At 45.5% G+C, this 17,725-nt stretch overlaps 5 protein-coding genes across 5 annotated transcripts; 3 read left to right on the forward strand and 2 right to left on the reverse strand.

Moving 5' to 3' along the window:
• Positions 1-740: 740 nt before the first annotated feature.
• On the forward strand, positions 741-2,230 carry COCSADRAFT_160233 (uncharacterized protein; the record flags this gene model as incomplete). Its single annotated transcript, XM_007701713.1, has 2 exons — positions 741-1,751; positions 1,805-2,230. The coding sequence occupies 2 exons, from the start codon at positions 741-743 to the stop codon at positions 2,228-2,230; spliced, it is 1,437 nt and encodes a 478-aa protein (XP_007699903.1).
• A 622-nt stretch (positions 2,231-2,852) lies between these two features.
• On the forward strand, positions 2,853-3,179 carry COCSADRAFT_171065 (uncharacterized protein; the record flags this gene model as incomplete). The annotated part of the gene is made up of 1 exon (XM_007701714.1): positions 2,853-3,179. The coding sequence occupies one exon, from the start codon at positions 2,853-2,855 to the stop codon at positions 3,177-3,179; it is 327 nt and encodes a 108-aa protein (XP_007699904.1).
• A 1,545-nt stretch (positions 3,180-4,724) lies between these two features.
• Positions 4,725-6,612, reverse strand: COCSADRAFT_36578 (glycoside hydrolase family 32 protein). The gene has a single exon (XM_007701548.1). It carries the CDS (start codon positions 6,374-6,376, stop codon positions 4,919-4,921), a length of 1,458 nt encoding a protein of 485 aa, XP_007699738.1. The 5' UTR covers positions 6,377-6,612; the 3' UTR covers positions 4,725-4,918.
• Positions 6,613-10,678: 4,066 nt separating this feature from the next.
• Positions 10,679-11,377, forward strand: COCSADRAFT_181176 (uncharacterized protein; the record flags this gene model as incomplete). Its single annotated transcript, XM_007701715.1, has 3 exons — positions 10,679-10,877; positions 10,975-11,050; positions 11,118-11,377. 3 exons carry the CDS (start codon positions 10,679-10,681, stop codon positions 11,248-11,250), a joined length of 408 nt encoding a protein of 135 aa, XP_007699905.1. The 3' UTR covers positions 11,251-11,377.
• A 956-nt stretch (positions 11,378-12,333) lies between these two features.
• COCSADRAFT_356764 (uncharacterized protein) lies at positions 12,334-15,152 on the reverse strand (the record flags this gene model as incomplete). The annotated part of the gene is made up of 8 exons (XM_007701716.1): positions 12,334-12,468; positions 12,539-13,411; positions 13,502-13,661; positions 13,754-14,117; positions 14,482-14,589; positions 14,662-14,708; positions 14,749-14,849; positions 14,916-15,152. 8 exons carry the CDS (start codon positions 15,150-15,152, stop codon positions 12,334-12,336), a joined length of 2,025 nt encoding a protein of 674 aa, XP_007699906.1.
• Positions 15,153-17,725: the final 2,573 nt, after the last annotated feature.

Below are 17,725 nucleotides of genomic sequence, written 5' to 3' on the forward strand. Positions count from 1 at the left end.
CGCTTACTAGAGTAGCTGAGTAGTAAGCTAGCTTGGCAGATAGCTTTTCTATGAATTAGTTGGCTACTCTGCCTGTTTCAGTATAGTCTCTAAAGACGTCGAGTAGCTCTAGTAGCTTATTTTAAGCTACGTGGGAATCTGCCATTATAGAGGCCTGGAGTATAAGGTCTCTAGCCCACTGAATTGCTTATTGCGCGTTCTTAGCTGTTGGCTTTTAATTACTTTGGCTTGGGAATAGGTTTCGGGCTGGCTAGGATATTTCTAGTAAGAAGTTGGCTTGCCGTTTGTTTGGTGGTAGTATTGGCAGCTCAAATAAGCTAGCTTGGCTGGCTGGTTGGGTGGGCGTGGCTGGTGGGGACTCTACGTCCATTTCTCTGTCGATTTGAGCCTCTAGACCTAGGCTTTCCTGTCTATTTTCTTGAGTATTAACTCGTATAGTGTCGCTTTCTAGCGGCATTCTTAGTAAGCTTCTTACTAAGCTCTTTCTTAGTAAGCAGCTAGGTGGTCTGTGTCTTTTTGTTTTCGTGAGTGAAACGTGTTCGAATTAGCTACTTTACCAGCTTCTAGCTCTATAGCGCGTAGGCTGCACGACTTGGCACTAGTTTTAATCGATTTCTTAGGATGGATTTGTATATATTTGACTAAAATTACACCTATTCTAGAAAACTCGAAGTTGTGCGCATAGCATAAGTACCTTCCGAATAGCACGTTCTGCAGTTTCTATCACTGCATAACACACCATGTCACTTGATCTCCTGCCTGCAGAATTGATACTCGACATCGTCGAGCACCTGGATCCCGGCTCAGCACTCCCCTTTGCGCTCACCAGTAGAGCGCACTTCAAACTGCTCGAAGATAAACTGTGGCAGCATGCGAAACTTTCGGCGACATACTCAAATATTCGACCGACTAACGATGGACACCTCATTTGGGAGGTTACCAAGGAGATCTTGCAGGATCCGCGCAAGGGCTGGTATGTCAGAGAATTGGATCTCGGCACCAACCGACCAAGCGAGTACGAGAACATGTCAGAAGAGGATAGGGGTCTATTCAAGGCGGCAATTGAAAAGATCATGCCTCTCTATCCATATTCGCCGGGTTTCTTTGCCGATGACACCGATGCAACGGATTTGAGTGATAAGATGGATGACGATCTGCGCAGCGGTTTCGAAGGGTGCATTCTTGTACTCTTGGTCCATCATTCGCCACAGCTCCGCATGATCCGAATGACCGATAATCTGAAGAGCTGGACGTTCGAGTTATTCATTCATTGGGTCGCCGCTGCCTACCAGGACCCATCTCTGGCTCCACAGATGCCATTGCAGCATCTACGCCTTGCTGCGATCACACATCATGATCCAGAAAGCTTTTGCACCGTCGATTGGGCTGTCAACTTCCTATGCATCCCATCGCTGAAGACCTTCGCCGCGTTCATGATGGGTAGCGAGGGTGCTCATATGTATGGAGAAGAGTATGAAGCAGGTTTGCGCATGAGTGCAATTACTCCAGTATCCAACGTGGAAGAGCTCTTCTTCCAAGGTTGCGCGTTTGATGCGAACAGTTTCGATACAATCCTACCCTTGATCAAGGACTTGAAGAGATTTACTTACAATGCCGGCGATTACACAGTCCCTGGTGGCAGGTATGACACGCACTTGTACAACGGGAAGAAGGTCATTAGAGCCCTTGTGAACCATGCTGCCGACTCGCTGGAGGAACTCAATCTTGTAGATATCTCAGCAGGTTACGTGGTAAGCACTGCGAAACATACGATGTTGGTCGCATGCTGATACGCTCACTCTAGGATGGAGAGGATGGTGTTGGCTTTGTATCAGCTCGAGGCTTTAAGAAGCTGAAAGCTCTGCACTGCGAATTGGGATGGTTATTACACGACCCGAAAGATATATCAACAGATGGAAGTTCCTCAGAAGATCATCACTCTATGGATGACTTCGACGAAGAGGGCCTCGCGTATCTGAAAGACCCTAGGGATAATCTTCCCGAATCGCTTGAATACTTGTACCTGGATATCTACAACAAGCGCGAGCTCGAGGAGATTGTGAAGATATTCGAGACGTCAAATGCGAACACGCCGAAGCTTACATTGGAGAGCAGCTGTATAGAACGATTCAGCAAATCTATAAAGTACGGACGTGCGGTTGAGCCTCAACTCCAGTTCGCTAACCCCTTATTTGATGACATCTGGAGAGGCCACAGCCACTTCGTCTAGTCTTACAAAGACACAATCGCAGGAGGTGAAGGACTGCACATAATTCACAAGAGAGACGAGAAGTTGGTAAAGGCCTGGGGTCGAGTATGCGACATCTCGAGCAACTACCCTCGGCGGCTAGCTGAAAGGCTAAGATTGGGGTTGGGTCGATCCCAAGGACTGTAACAATTTCGACTTTGGCAGCCCCCTGACGGCACGCGCCACCGGCATCAAGTATCATACAGAGCATATCCTCGAGACCTAGATGATCGACTTGTTCTTCAAGCACCTTAACGTAAAGAAGCTCAGGCAGCTGAATCTGGCCCCAAATGCGGCCCCGGGAAGAACTATCCCCTTCTGTCAATATGTCGACGCGCTGTGGGAAGTGCCCGCTTTTGTGTAGCCCGGCCGGGACACGACCGGCGGCGTCGGCAAGCCTTGGAACCCTATTATGCACATTGTGGCGCATTTCCCGAAAAGGACGTTCAAGAGGTCCAAGTTTGTCGCTCTCGAATATGCCACCAATAACCCTTCCAAGAAGAGTTCCTGGAGCGGCCATAACCCATTGGACACTTCGTGATAGACCAAGGGACTTTCCGACAATGCATCCGTCAGGAAGATTCTCCAGAGGTTGGAAAGCAAAATGGGCTCTCGCCTCTATAAGAGCCACTTGACTATCCAGGCAACCATGAAAACCCAGACGCAACGAATCGGAGAGATGCTCGACAGACTCGATACGACCCTACTACCTGCCAACCAGCGCCCTGAATACCAGCCATGGTCGAAGCAGTACCTCAAGTCCGAGTGGCTTAGATTTATGAATGGTCAGTACACTGCCATGCAGTCCAAAACCAAGGGCCTCGTCAATCAATGGGTTCCCAAGATGGAAGCTGCGCATGCAACGCAGGCAGAGAAGGACAAGTGGAAGGACGCCTCGAGTGATCCACCGGTGGTGTTACTTATGAGATAAGAACTTCGGAATTTCGTTAAGGCCATTCAAGACTTTCACACCACATAAAATAATCTCCCTGTTTAGACGAACCCGTTTTGATTACTGTCTTCCTTTAATCTTCCCGTTCTATGTTTTCCCTTCGTATTGTTCACATTATTAAAAAGTATTGTAGTTGTCTAGCTACACGACCTCTCCTAAGTTTTTCCCATTCTAGTTTATCTTTTTGATTCTCGCTGTTTGTGTGTCCAAAACGTATTGTAGTTGTTTAACCTTCGCTACAAGCGGCAAGCTATTAGTTCGCTACTTACGAACATTAATGTGTGCGGCGATGGCGTTTTCATCAATGGTGGCCGTCGGTGTCAGCTCCTCCCTCTTGTGCCTCTTCCCACCTCCCCTGATGCCGCCTTCGTTGCTTGTTGCTATGGAATCGTATGCTTGCTCGCACATGATGCCTACTTCGCCGTCTTGAATAGGGCAGAAGAACGCGCTGGTGGGGAGGCTCAACGCTGGATTGTATACACCAACTTTCTCGACCAATCATTTCTGAACTGGTATCTGACTACTTTTTCTCGAAGTCCCTAATAAAGGAATCTGACTGCCTGCCCGACTATACTGCTGAAGACTGGTTGTACTCTCACTCTATAACACGATGAAATGGAGTCGGTTTCATTGAAATGTATTGCAAAGCTGAGAACCGTGCACAGACATTTCGAGTTAGTTTTATTAAAACTTTAGAGTTGTTTTCTTAACTTTTAACAAATCTGAAAATTAATGTAATTAGAACTAGACCTAATTGTCAGGATATAGAGGTGGCTGTTTGTTCTGCTATTGACTCAGAGGTAGAGGTCTCTGCCTCCTACTTGTCCGTAGTAGACTCAGAGGCAGCCTGATCGATAGATTCTAGGAGAGGAGGAAATTGATTAAATAAGACAAACAGATTGAATTGATTGATCTTGCTTAGGGCCTCTTGCTTCCTCTATTCCTCTTACTTCTATCTACTTAGCTATCCTACTGCTATATATATTGACTGGAATAGAGTCTAGATGAGTCTATCTAGTAGTAGCTTGCGTAATCTTGTGCGTCTTAGATAGATATCAATATCTAGTAGCATAATAGTTTCTAGTAATCGATTGATCGTAGATTCCGGGTGTGATCCTGAGCACCCGGATTCTGCTAGAGATCAGCTGAGTAGCTTATATCTTTAACAACTTGGGGTTAAGCCTTAGCCCTAGCCCTAACCCTAGATGCAGCGACTACCCTGTACACTTGTATATACAAAGCTACGAGTTCCACTCTACTATTAGGGCGACAGAAGAAGACTCTCTTAGTTACCCTTAGGCTGGCAAACGGGTTGCCTTCGGGTTACTAAGTCGCGTTACTAAATATCTTAGCGATTACTAGTTCAAAGTAGATGATCAATAGCTTATTTTAAAGCTTTTAAGTAGTACTTTAGCTTATGTATAGAAAGTTTTTGAATATGTTTTAGACTATAGAGTTGAAACTAAAAAAGAGCTACTTTTAGGGGGGTACCCGAGGGCCTACCCGACCCGAACTTCCAAAATTCTGGTTGCTAAATAACTTTTTAATTATAAGAGATACGGCTTAGTAGTGTATTACATGATAGAATGCGCTAGGCCAGCGGAGTAAAATGAGCCACTATTAGCGCGATTTGGACTAGCGTGGAATTAATTATGAATTTTTGAAAAAAATGTGGGTCCTACCCGTTTGCCAGACTAGTGTTGCTATTGCGGCAGTAGCTAACCTGTGAAGCTAGCACAAGTCAACAAAGTCAAGGTTAAGTTTCCGACATCTGACACAATTTCAATCCCCTCTGCGCCTTGATTTGGGTAGATGAGCCCTGATAACGTTGGGACACCCTCGTTCACGAACACCTCAACCGAATTATAATCGACATAAATTGCCAGTTGAACTGTGCTCCCACCAGCATGATTCACCCCACTGCGTACCGCGTCCCAAACCTTTTTCGGTTCCGATCCCAAAGCATCCGAAGCGGTGCCGTCAGAGTCTCTAGCTAAAAATGCACGGGCTTCGGCAAAGTCATAACCGATTGTTGTGTTGTAACCCTCATTTGATTTTATGCGGATATGAACTTGGTTACCATCATCATAACGAGCCTTGGAGATTTTGGCTCGAATGACATAGGCACCTCTGGTGAGATTGGCAGGAAGTGATGCTGTCGCCGGGTCTGTTGTGATCGTCGTCCCGTAAACTGAAACTTGTCTTGAAAAGACAGCATCATACCCCGCAATTGGAAGGCTTACCAAAGCAGGAATTCCATTTATTGTCCGGTATTTGACCTCCCGTACTAAACTCATCTGACCTGCATAGTCATTATAATACGGCAACGTGTTAGCGTACTCCCAATTGTTCATCCAGCCAATGGCATAGCGGCTGCCATATTTATCGTTGGGATTCTCCCAGCTGACGGTGGCGTAAAAGTCCGGACCTTCATCCATCCACTGCGGGAAGCTGTTCCTGGTTGTAAAATGGGTTCCGTTCCAGGTTCCGACCCAGTAAACCGTACCTGTCGTCTTCCCATGTAAATATCCATTAGCACTGGCAGCGAGGATCCAAACACGTGCCGTGGTGTTGCCATCAAGGTCGATTTGATACAAATCTGGACATTCGAGCAGACCCAAGTCAACACCGGAGTCTATAGGCGAGAAACCCGATACATAGTTCCAAATTTTAAGATCCGACGACGTATAGAAGCCGATTTTGCTTCCTTCTGCGAGTGCAGTGACCCAATGCCCTGCTTTGTCATCCCAGATAACTTTAGGATCTCGAAACGCTGGTTTGGCTTCCGGACCAGGATTTGGGAGTATAGGGTTCTTGTCATATGCACTGAAAGTGTACCCGGTGTCCTGGGAATAAAAAAGAGACTGCTGTTGGATGTCGTCTTGCGCTTGAGTGACAATAACAATAACTGCGTCTTGACCAAAGCCGGTTGAGTTGCGTGTATCAACTACACAGCTGCCACTCCAGAGGTCGCCCAAGATCACACCACTGGAAGGGTTGGGTTGGTATTTCCGAATCGCCACACCCTGGCGAGTCCAATGCACCATGTCATAGCTAGTAACGTGATACCACTCTGTTCCGCCCCCTGTGGAATGCGACGTGTTCCAATCGGAGTTCCAGAGGTAATAGAGATGGTATTCACCTCTCACAAAGAATGGACGTTGAGGGTCGTTCATTCATTTAGTTTGGGGAATTATATGGTAACTCGGTCGCGTCTGGCCGGCGACAAGGGGAATCACGCTACCTAGTAGGCAGAAGAAGAAGAAGAATACACAAGAGTAGAACGAGGGTCCCATTTGTGAAAAGATGATACTCGACATTGCGATTAACGATCAAGACGATTGCCCCAGAAGGGAAACAGCTCTTAGCTGAAGGATTGAAAAAAGTAGGATATGGAAACGCAAGGACGGGCCTTCAGTATTTACAAGGAACATACCTTAACTATTTGTACCAGGTGCTGCTACTGTTGATGAAGATGAAAATACTTTAGCCGGTGGGTAGAAAAGGGCTTGAAGGAGACGATGTATGCACCCTGGGAGCTAGGGAAATAATGAGATCTGTTGATAGTCCTTGTGGGGTATGTGGTAGGTGGAATTTTGGATACACGTGGTGATGTGCAGCATCTGTGCAGCTATTTTCCCGAAAATTCCACCGTGCAAACCTACGCTAAGGCTCTACCGAGAAGTGGGTATAGTGGAGGTAGAGTGGGCCTAAGACTGAGTAGCGCGGGGATCATACCCGACTTGTTCAACACCGAATCCAGCCTCTTCCCTTTGTAGCAGAACTACGAATTAATAAATAAACCATTAACGTACCTCACGGGCGAGTGGCCCACTTTTACCAAGCCCTCACTAAAACTACTACTCCACTCTAATATCTTAATAATAATAGTAGTTCGAGCCCTCTACTAAATATTAGATATGGCTTACCCTTTACGCTCTTGAATAAAATTTAAATCTCTTAGAGTAATACGCTATAGCTATCTATAACGTCGCTTATAATATACTTATTGCAAGTAACACGCAGGATTCTCTCTTTGGCGTTGGTCGCAGGTTGGAGACCAAAGGGTGTTAGAGATCTAAGCTAATCAGCTGATCTCTGGCATAATCCGGGTGCTCGGTACCACACCCGGATTCTTCAATCAATCGATCCCTAAACTAATTTATCTATCTATTACGTCTATAGCCACGTAATCTACTACTAGATAGATTCTTCCAGAATCTAGTACAGCTAATATATATAGCAGTAGAATAGCTATTAGATAGAAACTAGAGAAGACTACAAGAGCAGATTACCAGAGCAAGACAATAAGAACAGATCGGATCAATCTAATTCTTCAATCTCTCTCCCCTAGTATTATTTCTTTTCTACATAGAACCTATCGATTCGCTACCTCTGAGTCTATCGCTAGAAAAGTAGACAACTCTATCTCTGAGCTAGCTATAGAACAAGTAGCACCTTTCTTATTCTAATACTATCTATTAAATAATAGTAGAAAACCTTAAAGTACTATAAGTAAACCTAAGCAAAAGTATATACGTGTTACGATCAGCCTTAGAATACCAAGGGTATCTCGCCGTTACATTTGTTGAACGAGTAGTACACGAGAAGGCGAAATAGCCACAGGAAAACGACCCACACTCTTTAGGGATAGTTATCATATAACTATTCAATAATAAGCGCTCACTAGTGAGCAGGTGCTTAGCACTCTGGTGCTCACCAACAAGCAATACTTGGCAAGATGCTCAAAAACGAGCACTCACTAGTAAGCAATGCTCACTAACGAGCACAACACTTACTTAGTATATAGCATTAGGCATTAAGCCCTTATAGCTTAATATGTTTAATTTAAGTTACGAGTATAAGTATAATACAACATTATACTTGCCGAAGTTACTGTTCAATGTACACTTTCTCTCTATCTGCGAAAACCAACCAACAAGAAGCTTGACACCAGAAGTCTAATATTACTTACACTCGAGCTATACTCTTAACACTAGAACACCGTCTCCACTATAGATAGCAGCGCAGGCAGTAGCGCAGATAGACACTAAATACAGTAGTAGAGCTTTAGCAGTAGGTGCGCTATCTCTAAGAGCGACTACGTTAATAGTTAGAGAGCCTAATAAGCGTTGTAATACGTAAGCTCGCTAAAAGCGCTTAGCTTATAATGTAATCAACAATAATACTTATAGAGGAGAATAAGAAGCTACGTACAGAAGTCCAGCGTCAACGATAAAAGCAGAGTTAGCAGCGTTAATATATTGCTTCTAGTAGAGTGCTCTAGGTCTAATAGGCTTAGCAGGTGGCTGCAGAGGCAGAAAGGGTGGTGATGGAGGCTAGTTAGAGCTAGGCTGGTGAGCAACATCAGCGCGCACCGCCGACGTGTACGAAGTGCCACGTTCAAGGGCATACTCAGACCTCATGTAAATCTATCTAAAGAATAATATCTCTTAATTTTATTCTATTTTATTCTATTACATTGCGTTGTTATAGAGCAATTGCGCAGAGCGTCGGGTTAGGTTGGGCGGGGTGCCCAGCTTACTGATCCCGCACGTTATTAGAGAAAGGTTATGCCGAAGTATATAAGCGCGTTATCTAAGCGCTGCTCGAACGGTGAGTAGAATCTGGGTGCTCAGGGTAACACCTGGATTGTACGCTCGTCATCTGAACGTAGTTCGGATGGCGCGCGCGCAGCTTGAACCGAGATTCTATCAAGGAGCTATCCAAAGGGCGTTCAGCCCGTTACTCAACTCTTGCCCTACTTTCAATCTTTAATTTTCTTCTCAGAAGTTTCGCTATCTACTAGCTGCTTTAACCCTTTGTCCGATGAGAGATGTTGTTGCGAATAGAGTACATAAGCAACGTGCATGCCACTTGTAAATGTGTTGCTTAGAGAGGATATTTCGTTACGCTGGGGAAAAGATTATCAGAAGGGTACTTTGGAGTGAAAAGTTAGTGTGTGATAAGAGGAATAACGTGCCAGTTCCAGCCGCCTCACAGCCTTGAGCTGCGGAGGCCCACTATCATCGATCGGTGGGGAATGCATCCTACAATGCGTTCCTCTCTTGGCACGCAGCTTTGATATTGCTGAGTAACCACGTACAGGATTAGCAACCCTATATCCCTGCTAAGGCTTGGCTTAGTAATAAGCTAAGCCTTGGCACGGATAAGCTCGTGTGAGGAGGAGGTGTAGGCAAGACCTAATCCGGCCGTTGTGCCTTAACCTTGATTTCGCCGCAGTCGGCACGGCGTGCAACTCGCCAATTAGGGATGGCAATATTGGTAGACTCACTAACTTTCGGTGATCCGGCCACTAGCATGAACTATGTAGCTATTTCTTGCTCGACCTAGGTAGCGAGTTTAGGCCGGATCTAGTAGTGACTCGCTGTACGTGCGGCTGAACGAACATCGTAATCCAAAACACCACACTATCCAAGACTATAACGAGCTATCCACCAATAAAAAGCGCTTCACGTGGATAGCGGACGGCACTAGATCTCATACTTCGCTACGTTCATAATCGCTACAGAGCGGGCGAGTGATCACAGGCGTGAATAGATAGTAACCAGCGGTCAACAGCCGTAAGAAATGGCATACATAGGGCATGCAGAGTTCGCCGAAATAGGATATCAAACTTCACCCCGCGCTTCTCCAACGGGCATGCATACCTCGAGTGAGCATCATAGGGTCCTAGGCCTACATAATTTTCATAGAATCGGTATAGTATGTCAAGGGTGTGCGTCGCCTTCATCGAACCATCGTCTTACTTCCGGCTGGGCACCAATAAAAGTCGGCATACTATATCATGAGGCTGACTTCAAGCGATAGTACCTATACCTATTAACAGATCTAAGATTCCCGATAGGTATAGGTGGCGTTCCTGAGTAAGCTGAAGCTGCAAAGTATGACCTAGTCGCCTGACGATTTTCTGATCCCCCATGAGTAGCAATGTTTCGCCCGCAGTCCATACAACTACATTAGAGTTCACTAGGCTTTAAATAACCTTAGTTTCCGCAGTTGCTAATGCGAAATGCTTTACCTTTTATATATTAATGCGCATTAGCACAACATCACTATGCCTATTAGAGGCTGCGAAAGTGAGATGTAGCTCATCTGTCATAAGCACTGTCCAGCCTCACGACTAAACCCCTGGCAACTTCTATTGTCAAGGACTATCATCCGTAACAGCATTTTCCAGCTCAAAGTCTTGGAGATGTGACGAATGCTTAGGAAGCTTCGTATCTGCTGTTGCAAGCCAGGGTTGCCTTCGTATTGCTGATCGAAAATATAGCAAATCGTGCTGATACCGATTCAGCAAATCATAGCTTCAGGGGAGTTGGAAAAGGGAGGCATTATTATTGGGAAAATACTCTACAGATGAGTATCGAGAAAACTATAAAGTGTTGTTTGCTCCATGATGAAATACCTCTCCACCACATCCGAAACTACCAAGCTTCTCTACCATCTTCACAAACATGAGATTCTTACTCACAATCATCTCTCTCGCCACTTTGGCAACAGCTGGAGTCATCTTCAGCCCGGATGCTCCAACCGAGGCTCGCAAGGTCGAGATGACTGCCCTCGAGGCCCGCGCTGATATTGTCTCCATCCAGTATTGCAAGGAGAAAAACTACGCTGATTGTGAGACTCGCAACTCTTTCTCGGGAGATTGTGGTATGTATATCCCTATGTTGACTTTCTTAATTGGGAGACAGTTCTTCCCTACCTCATATCTATGTCCTCAAGATGCTAATTCCGCCTTGTATCGCAGTAAGCCTTTCGCCGGATTTCAATGACCGGACTCAATCCGTAGTTGTTCCAGCTAATACCATTTGCGTTTTCTGGGAGTAAGTGCCAATTTCTCCGTCGTCTATTCAGACGTGTCGTTATCCAAGTGTCTCATCTCTGTGATAGTAAATATTCGTGCCAGAAGGATCATACGGGCACTTTCCAGAGCCAAGCAAAGCCTGATATGAAAAACTGGAACAATAAGATTAGCTCTTACCGCTGCTGTGCCGGAACCAAGTGGTGTGGGGACGGACTCTAAGTCAAGATGCAATTTTTCAAGGCACGCGGGGCCAGTTCGAAATGGCGAAGGGATGTGAGCCAAGTTGAAGGGGGCTGGTTCAGCGAAGAAGAAAAGCTGTTAAGTGTTAGGTAGAAATAAGTCAACGAATTCAACTTTTGTTTCTACTGCAGAAGATATACTTACCTAAGCGCTTAGAAGTACTGGCGACTCTACATGACTGTAGCTTCGCTGGCGCGAGGGGTACCCGATGGATCCCCGAGGGTTATCCTCCAGTTCTGGGTATTGTGACATAAAGTCTCTATCTATCTTAAATTCTATTACCTTATCTTAGTATATATTCTAGTTTAATATAGAGAGATAGGTAAAGATATAAGGTTAAAGAGAGATATAATATAGAAGTTAATGTTGTAACGGCGCGGGCAAGGACTATCGGATACGTTTCGGCCATAAGGTCACTCAGAGGCATATGGGAATGCGTGGGACATAAACAAGCCAAGAATCTAATTAAACACCTATAGGCCTTACATGGAAGGATCCCAAAAGTCCACTAAACAACTATGGGAGAGGTTGGGTATTTGCATCGGCAGTTTTTTCGCTAGGCCCGATCGTACCCTAGTTCGGATCCTACTCGGATGTTGGTAGCGTAATTCACAGAGCCGTTACAAATATCTAGAGTGAGTTTAATATTTATATTAAGCTACGCCCGTAATAGCTTGGTATGGCCAAGCTATGTTAGCGTACGATTCGTACGCTAAGATCGAGCATATATCTAGCTACCAAGATGACAAGATAAACTTGTTGTCTTGTGCTAACCTTTTAGTCAATTGGACGGCGCGAGTAGCTGCGTGCTAGACCGGATTTAGTCTACCTATTATAGCTTTAAATAAACAGATCTAATACTCTATAGTATATTTCTATAATTTATACATAGTATATCTTGAGAAGAGAATTCTATTCCTTTATGTAATAGATTAATTGTTAAAACTTCAACTTTATTCCATGTTAGGGGTAGGTCGCTTCTAAATTTAATAGGCTCAATTATGTATTGTGCTAAAACACTTCTATACGGGTAGAAAACATTCTCAATAATTTATAACCTAACTAAGAAAATCCATACTCGATATCTTCCACTCTCTGAACCTCTTGGACAAGAGCGTGATCATAGCCTCCAATGGGCTCTTCGCATTTTGGACATCGAGCTTCTTCCATTCGCATTCCGCATTCCCCTACCATGAACTGTGATTCAAATGGTAGTTAGTAATCTACATCCGGGTTTCCCAAGGTGTATAATTCGGAAGGGTCTTACAGGGTGATTATTCCGACAATAATACCAATGGTCTGTCCCTGAAAACTGCCTGGCCATAGCCCTATAGACCTCTCGTTTTTCCTCTGCCGTTACCATTGTATAAAACGTGCCACCATTTGCCAGCCTTCTCGCCTGTTCAGCATCGTTCTTGAGATATGCCAAACCACCTGGATGTCGCGAAAAGAGTCTTTCAAATTCCCCCAAGCTCTCCTCAGAAACCTCGGTAACTTTGTCCATGGATTGGCCTTGCGACCCAGAATTGCTACGTAAGAGCACGGAGAATAACGCACGATAGATCCAAGCTTCTGCTTCTTGTTGTGGAAATTTGGCATTCCGACTCGCATTTACGAGTGAGGAACATTTATCCAAAAACCCTCTAATCTGGGATGCCATCTTATTGCGCAATGCCGAACGAATACGTGGGTCGACGGAGTCGTTACTGTAGATTGTGTCAAAATCCCAAAGGATGGCCCAGCTGAGACGAAGACTCAAATATTGGCCACGAAATTGGAATCCAGTTTGGATAACTGATTCATCAAACTCGAGGGCGTCTGTTGTTATATCGCGCTGTCTGGCGATTGCAGCGGAAAGCAAATTGTTGACCCTCCCGAAAGGCTGGTCTGTCTTTTCCACAGATTTCGCGAATTTTGTGATGTCCTTCTGGAGCCTGATTCCCTCTACTTGGTATGCCTCCAGGGCATGCTTAACTTGATCCAAGTCTCTTGATTCACCACATCCTCGCAACCATTGCAGCACGAACTCGCTTCTTTCCCCCTCAATGTCCATCTCTCGATTTTGAATCTTCTCCGCGAGCTCCGCACACCTTGAATTCGCTTTTGCATCAAACCTTCTCGTTGCTTCCTCCAAAAATGCCTACTTGATAATCCGATTATAGCGGTAGATATCTCTAAGTGGCTTGCGGCAGACTGGGCATCCTTTAGGCGCGCTCCCAGATTTTACTACCCATTGCGATAATTTCAGGCCCACAATCTTGCCAGTTCGAAAGTCAGTGACATAGTGCTGAGTCAACTCCATAATTCCATCAATGGTGGAGACTGTATAGAAGTGTCCACAAGAGAGGAATATTAATGGGTCCTCATCAATCTCAATTTCGCCGTATCTTCTGAACATAACAATATCGACATATTGCTTAAGAATATCTGGCGCACAGCAGATTCGGCAAAACTTGGAATCCGGACAGGCCTCGCCACAAACCCCAGGGCATTGATGTCCACAAGATACAAAGTTCTTTTCGCAGCGATGATCGCAAGAAAGGATATCACATAGGACCGCACACGGCATACTGCAGTGACCGCGTTGATGATCGCAACTCCATCCACATTGCTCCGCGCAAGGGTCACACAGGTCGCTACATGTCTTAGGGTATCTGCTATGCTTGCAACGTGTATCATAGGGCATATTGTAGGGAGAACATAGAACGCCGTCGTGACATGGATGATTGTAGCAGTGCGAACAAGTTGTAAATAATCGTCCGCATAGAATACTGCAAGAACCGTGATCATTATTCTGCATACAATTCCAACGTGGCTTTCGGCAATTGTGTCCGCAAGAGAGTAAGCTGTCGCATGAATGCAAACATTTGATATCGTTCGTATTCTTGTGGCAAGGTATCCTGAGAAGGTGGCCACACCCGGGCATCTCTCGCTCCACAGGATGTTCGCATTTTACGCCAGCAAGATTTTTTATGTTTCGGCATTCCACCTCTTTGGTTTCATGTCCGCATGGAAGTAGAACATTTAGGATCTTTTCGTAGCATTCACCGCACGGATTGTTGCACTTCTTCGAACACGGATGTCCACACTTCCTTACCCTTGTGCACAACTGCATGCATTTAACCGCTTCATGCAGTGTTGTTGAGTGGCACTTCATCGCGCAACTATGCCCGCAGCTTAATCTCAGTCCGCATTTCTCTGCACATCCACCCTCTGGGACATGGATGGCAAAGTCGTCGGGGGAGGAGACATAGATCTTGTTATCGGGGTGACGGGAGCACCGAAGTTCGAGTTTCGGACCGATATTGCCACTTTTCTCTAGTAGTTAAATGACAGACGACCACATTAGGACGTGATATGAGGTTTTGGCGTCGCCAATTATGTACATACCGTGTTTTGCGCGACTGCAAATGAGAGGCAAAGTTACTGACTTATTACTGGATAAACAGGTGTAGAATGGGAAACTCACATATTTACCTTAGGAGAACGTTGATTCTGTTGGGCGTCTTGAGAAATCCGCAATTCTGGTATTTGTTGCTTCGTACAAGGGAGACTATAATGGCGGTCGCCTCTTCGCCCTAGTGAACAAGCAGTGTGAGTTTTTAGTTGCCCAGAACAATTTCTCCACAACTCATATCTCTTACCTGAAAATTATCCACGCTGGCCACTCTCAATCCATCCAACAATTTTCCTTTTCCAACCATTTGGTGGTGGTGCTGCTGCTTCCACTGTCGCCTTTGCATCGACCGCTCCTTCTTCATACCGCTATCTCTCGTATCCGCCTCGGCATCCGAGGCACACAATTCCTCCAAATCTTTCTCCCCAATAATGAGGTCTACCACCTCAGCTAACATGTCTTTCAGTACCCTCAATTGTCCCATGTAAGATGTCAACACTGCAATTTCCCCACGCCTATACTTTCCTGGTCTGCATAGATGCCTCACCAGCGCTGTCACTGCATGATAACGCTAAGCCTCATACAGCCAAATCGCTCGTGTTCGCTGCATAACCCCGCATCCTGCTGTCTCGTCTCTAACTTCTTACGTTTTTCAATGACTTACTCCCGATTCAAATTACTCGCTACTACATATACCCAAGACTGCGTGCACAAATGATGACAACCCTCGCGAGGTAGGTCCCATATTCACTGACGATTTGGTTGAGCTAATACCCAGCAGCTTCATTTCATCTCATCCATTCAACTTCTTTGCTAGCCATAAGAAAAGCCTGTCGTCTTGCATGAAGCTGTGTTGTGATTACTCTCGCCGTCTCAGCATCGAGAAAGGAAGGATGAGACGTGATGCGACGCGATCTCTCGCGTACTGGCAACTTTGCTTATGATGGAAGATTTGGTTAGTAACCCAGCGCCGACATGCAGATTGCATTCGCTGTAATTTACCGACCATGTAGGCTTTGTGTCCCGTACTTCGCGGTCTGACAGCACCTCGCAGTTGCTGCAACGCCTGCGAGCCGTCTTTCCAACACAACAATGCACGACCACAGCCACAGCGGCGACATTACGTCACACAGACGTTGTGGATTTGTTCCATCGTCAACATATGTTCTATCCAAGTACCAGCATACCGTACAGATGTGTTGCTTCATCTATTTCCACACAATAGCGGCCACTGCATTGTTGTAGTCTCGTGTCCCCGCCACAATGCTATTCGGCCGTGAAGCTAACAATCCAGTACCCTTCCTAGCTCAAGACCTATTTAGCTCGAGACAAGGTTTGGCAAGACAGCGTTGCGTTCAGACTGCCATATTACCTTCATGTAGGATAGGTCCTGTTTGTACCACTGAGTGTACTACCAAAGAAATCGCTCGGTTGGGAATGGGTAGAGGAGTTTGCAGGACGCTGTGGAAAAACAACACTTGTAAAGTAGTCGACAGGAAAATCGCCACCCTCGCGAATGAGATTCTTGTATAGGGCCTTCCTGCCCAGTTCGCTTACGTACTCTGTTGCAACATCAATTATAGCAGACCGCATTGTACAATCGTTCTCTAGAGTAGTTGCATATATCTCTTAAGTATATTCTATACAGGATTCGCTTATCTAGAGATCCTATAACTTTTGCTGCAGTTTTACTATAGCAAGGGCTTTTAAGTCCTCTAACAGGAACATGAGGCATATACATAAGGCTGTTTCAGCAGCGGAGGGTCATCTAGCAGTCGTTAGAAAATCGAGTGCAGTTGCTCAGGTAGTACCGTACCTTCGAAGCAATGCGATAGATCGTCCAAATATTCACCTGCGTACAAGTACTCAAACACCTCCTCAAACGCCTTTTCAAAGTATTCGCTTTGTTTGCAGACGAGGGGCATATGAACAGGTAGTCATTTACTATCTAGGACGACTATAGCATCGGGGTATCTCAGATGTTCAAACATCTTGTGCAAATTAGGTCAAAATCGCATAGATCTAAAAAGGTGAGTACTTGGCGATGTCCCGAATGAATTTGGTCGAACGTGCTTGCATTGTGACGACACGCAATATGGTAGATGAGAGTACTTCCGATACGAGCGCTAGTAGCTTTTGCTGGCTGTCTAAGCTAGCTCTTAGTAATGAGTTGCTCGCGCAATCCTCTGCTGATCGTCACGCCAGTTCCTGGCCTCACCTCTCTAGGATTGCGCTCATCTGCGTCTGACTTTTGCCTCCTGTTGTTCCCGACGTCTATGTTTGGCTTTGTCTGGCACATAAAAAGCTAGACGGTCCGATAGCGGCGTGCAGTCGCAATGTAGGGCTGTTAACAGTGGCTGATTGGCTACTTGCGCGTCGGGGAATTGAGTAGTCTACTGTGCCTGTGCACAGTATGCTCTTTCACCGCTTTATATAAGTTAGATTAAAGAGGTGAGCAAAGTTAGTAAGGTGCGTTGCTCGCTTGCCTGCGCCACTCGCTTGCCACATACGTTACACTTAAGTTGCAGCTGTCATCCACCAAGGATTAAGCATAAGGTTGTGTTCTAAACCTTAGGGGATAAGCCTTGCGAACTAAAATGGCGGGTCACAAAAATAGAACAAAAGTTTGTTCTCTATGGAATAACTATCAGGGTATCAGGGAAGAGCATGTCGGTCTTCAGTGGGACAAGACTTCAATCCAATCTTGCGCAAATTACACTTATTATTGCGCCTTAACCGTGCTTTGAAGATTATGCCTTGACAATATTCTCAAAACAGTTGTCCAAGCACAGTTGCAAACACTGCCGGTTATTGGAACCCACCTTTACGAGCGAAGAGTAACATCGTGTTGTGATCTGCCAGAGTGTTTACATAACTAGAGGCGTCTGTCTCCTAACGTAAACGTTTAGTTTGAAAGGCATAACCTCGGCATGATTGTTTTCTGGAGACGACATTACTGTTTCTATTTTGAGCGGCGCGCCGGCCGAGGCTGTCACCAATCAGAGTCTGAGGAAGGGTTGCGCTTTACCTCCTTCGGCCATTTGCCAAGCGTTTCGG

This window comes from Bipolaris sorokiniana (genome assembly GCF_000338995.1).
Source record: "Bipolaris sorokiniana ND90Pr unplaced genomic scaffold COCSAscaffold_7, whole genome shotgun sequence".
NCBI lineage: Eukaryota > Fungi > Ascomycota > Dothideomycetes > Pleosporales > Pleosporaceae > Bipolaris > Bipolaris sorokiniana.

Coding starts and splice junctions, on each gene's coding strand:
- COCSADRAFT_36578 (XM_007701548.1), bottom strand. CDS start 6,376: ATGAACGACCCTCAACGTCCATTCTTTGTGAGAGGTGAATACCATCTC.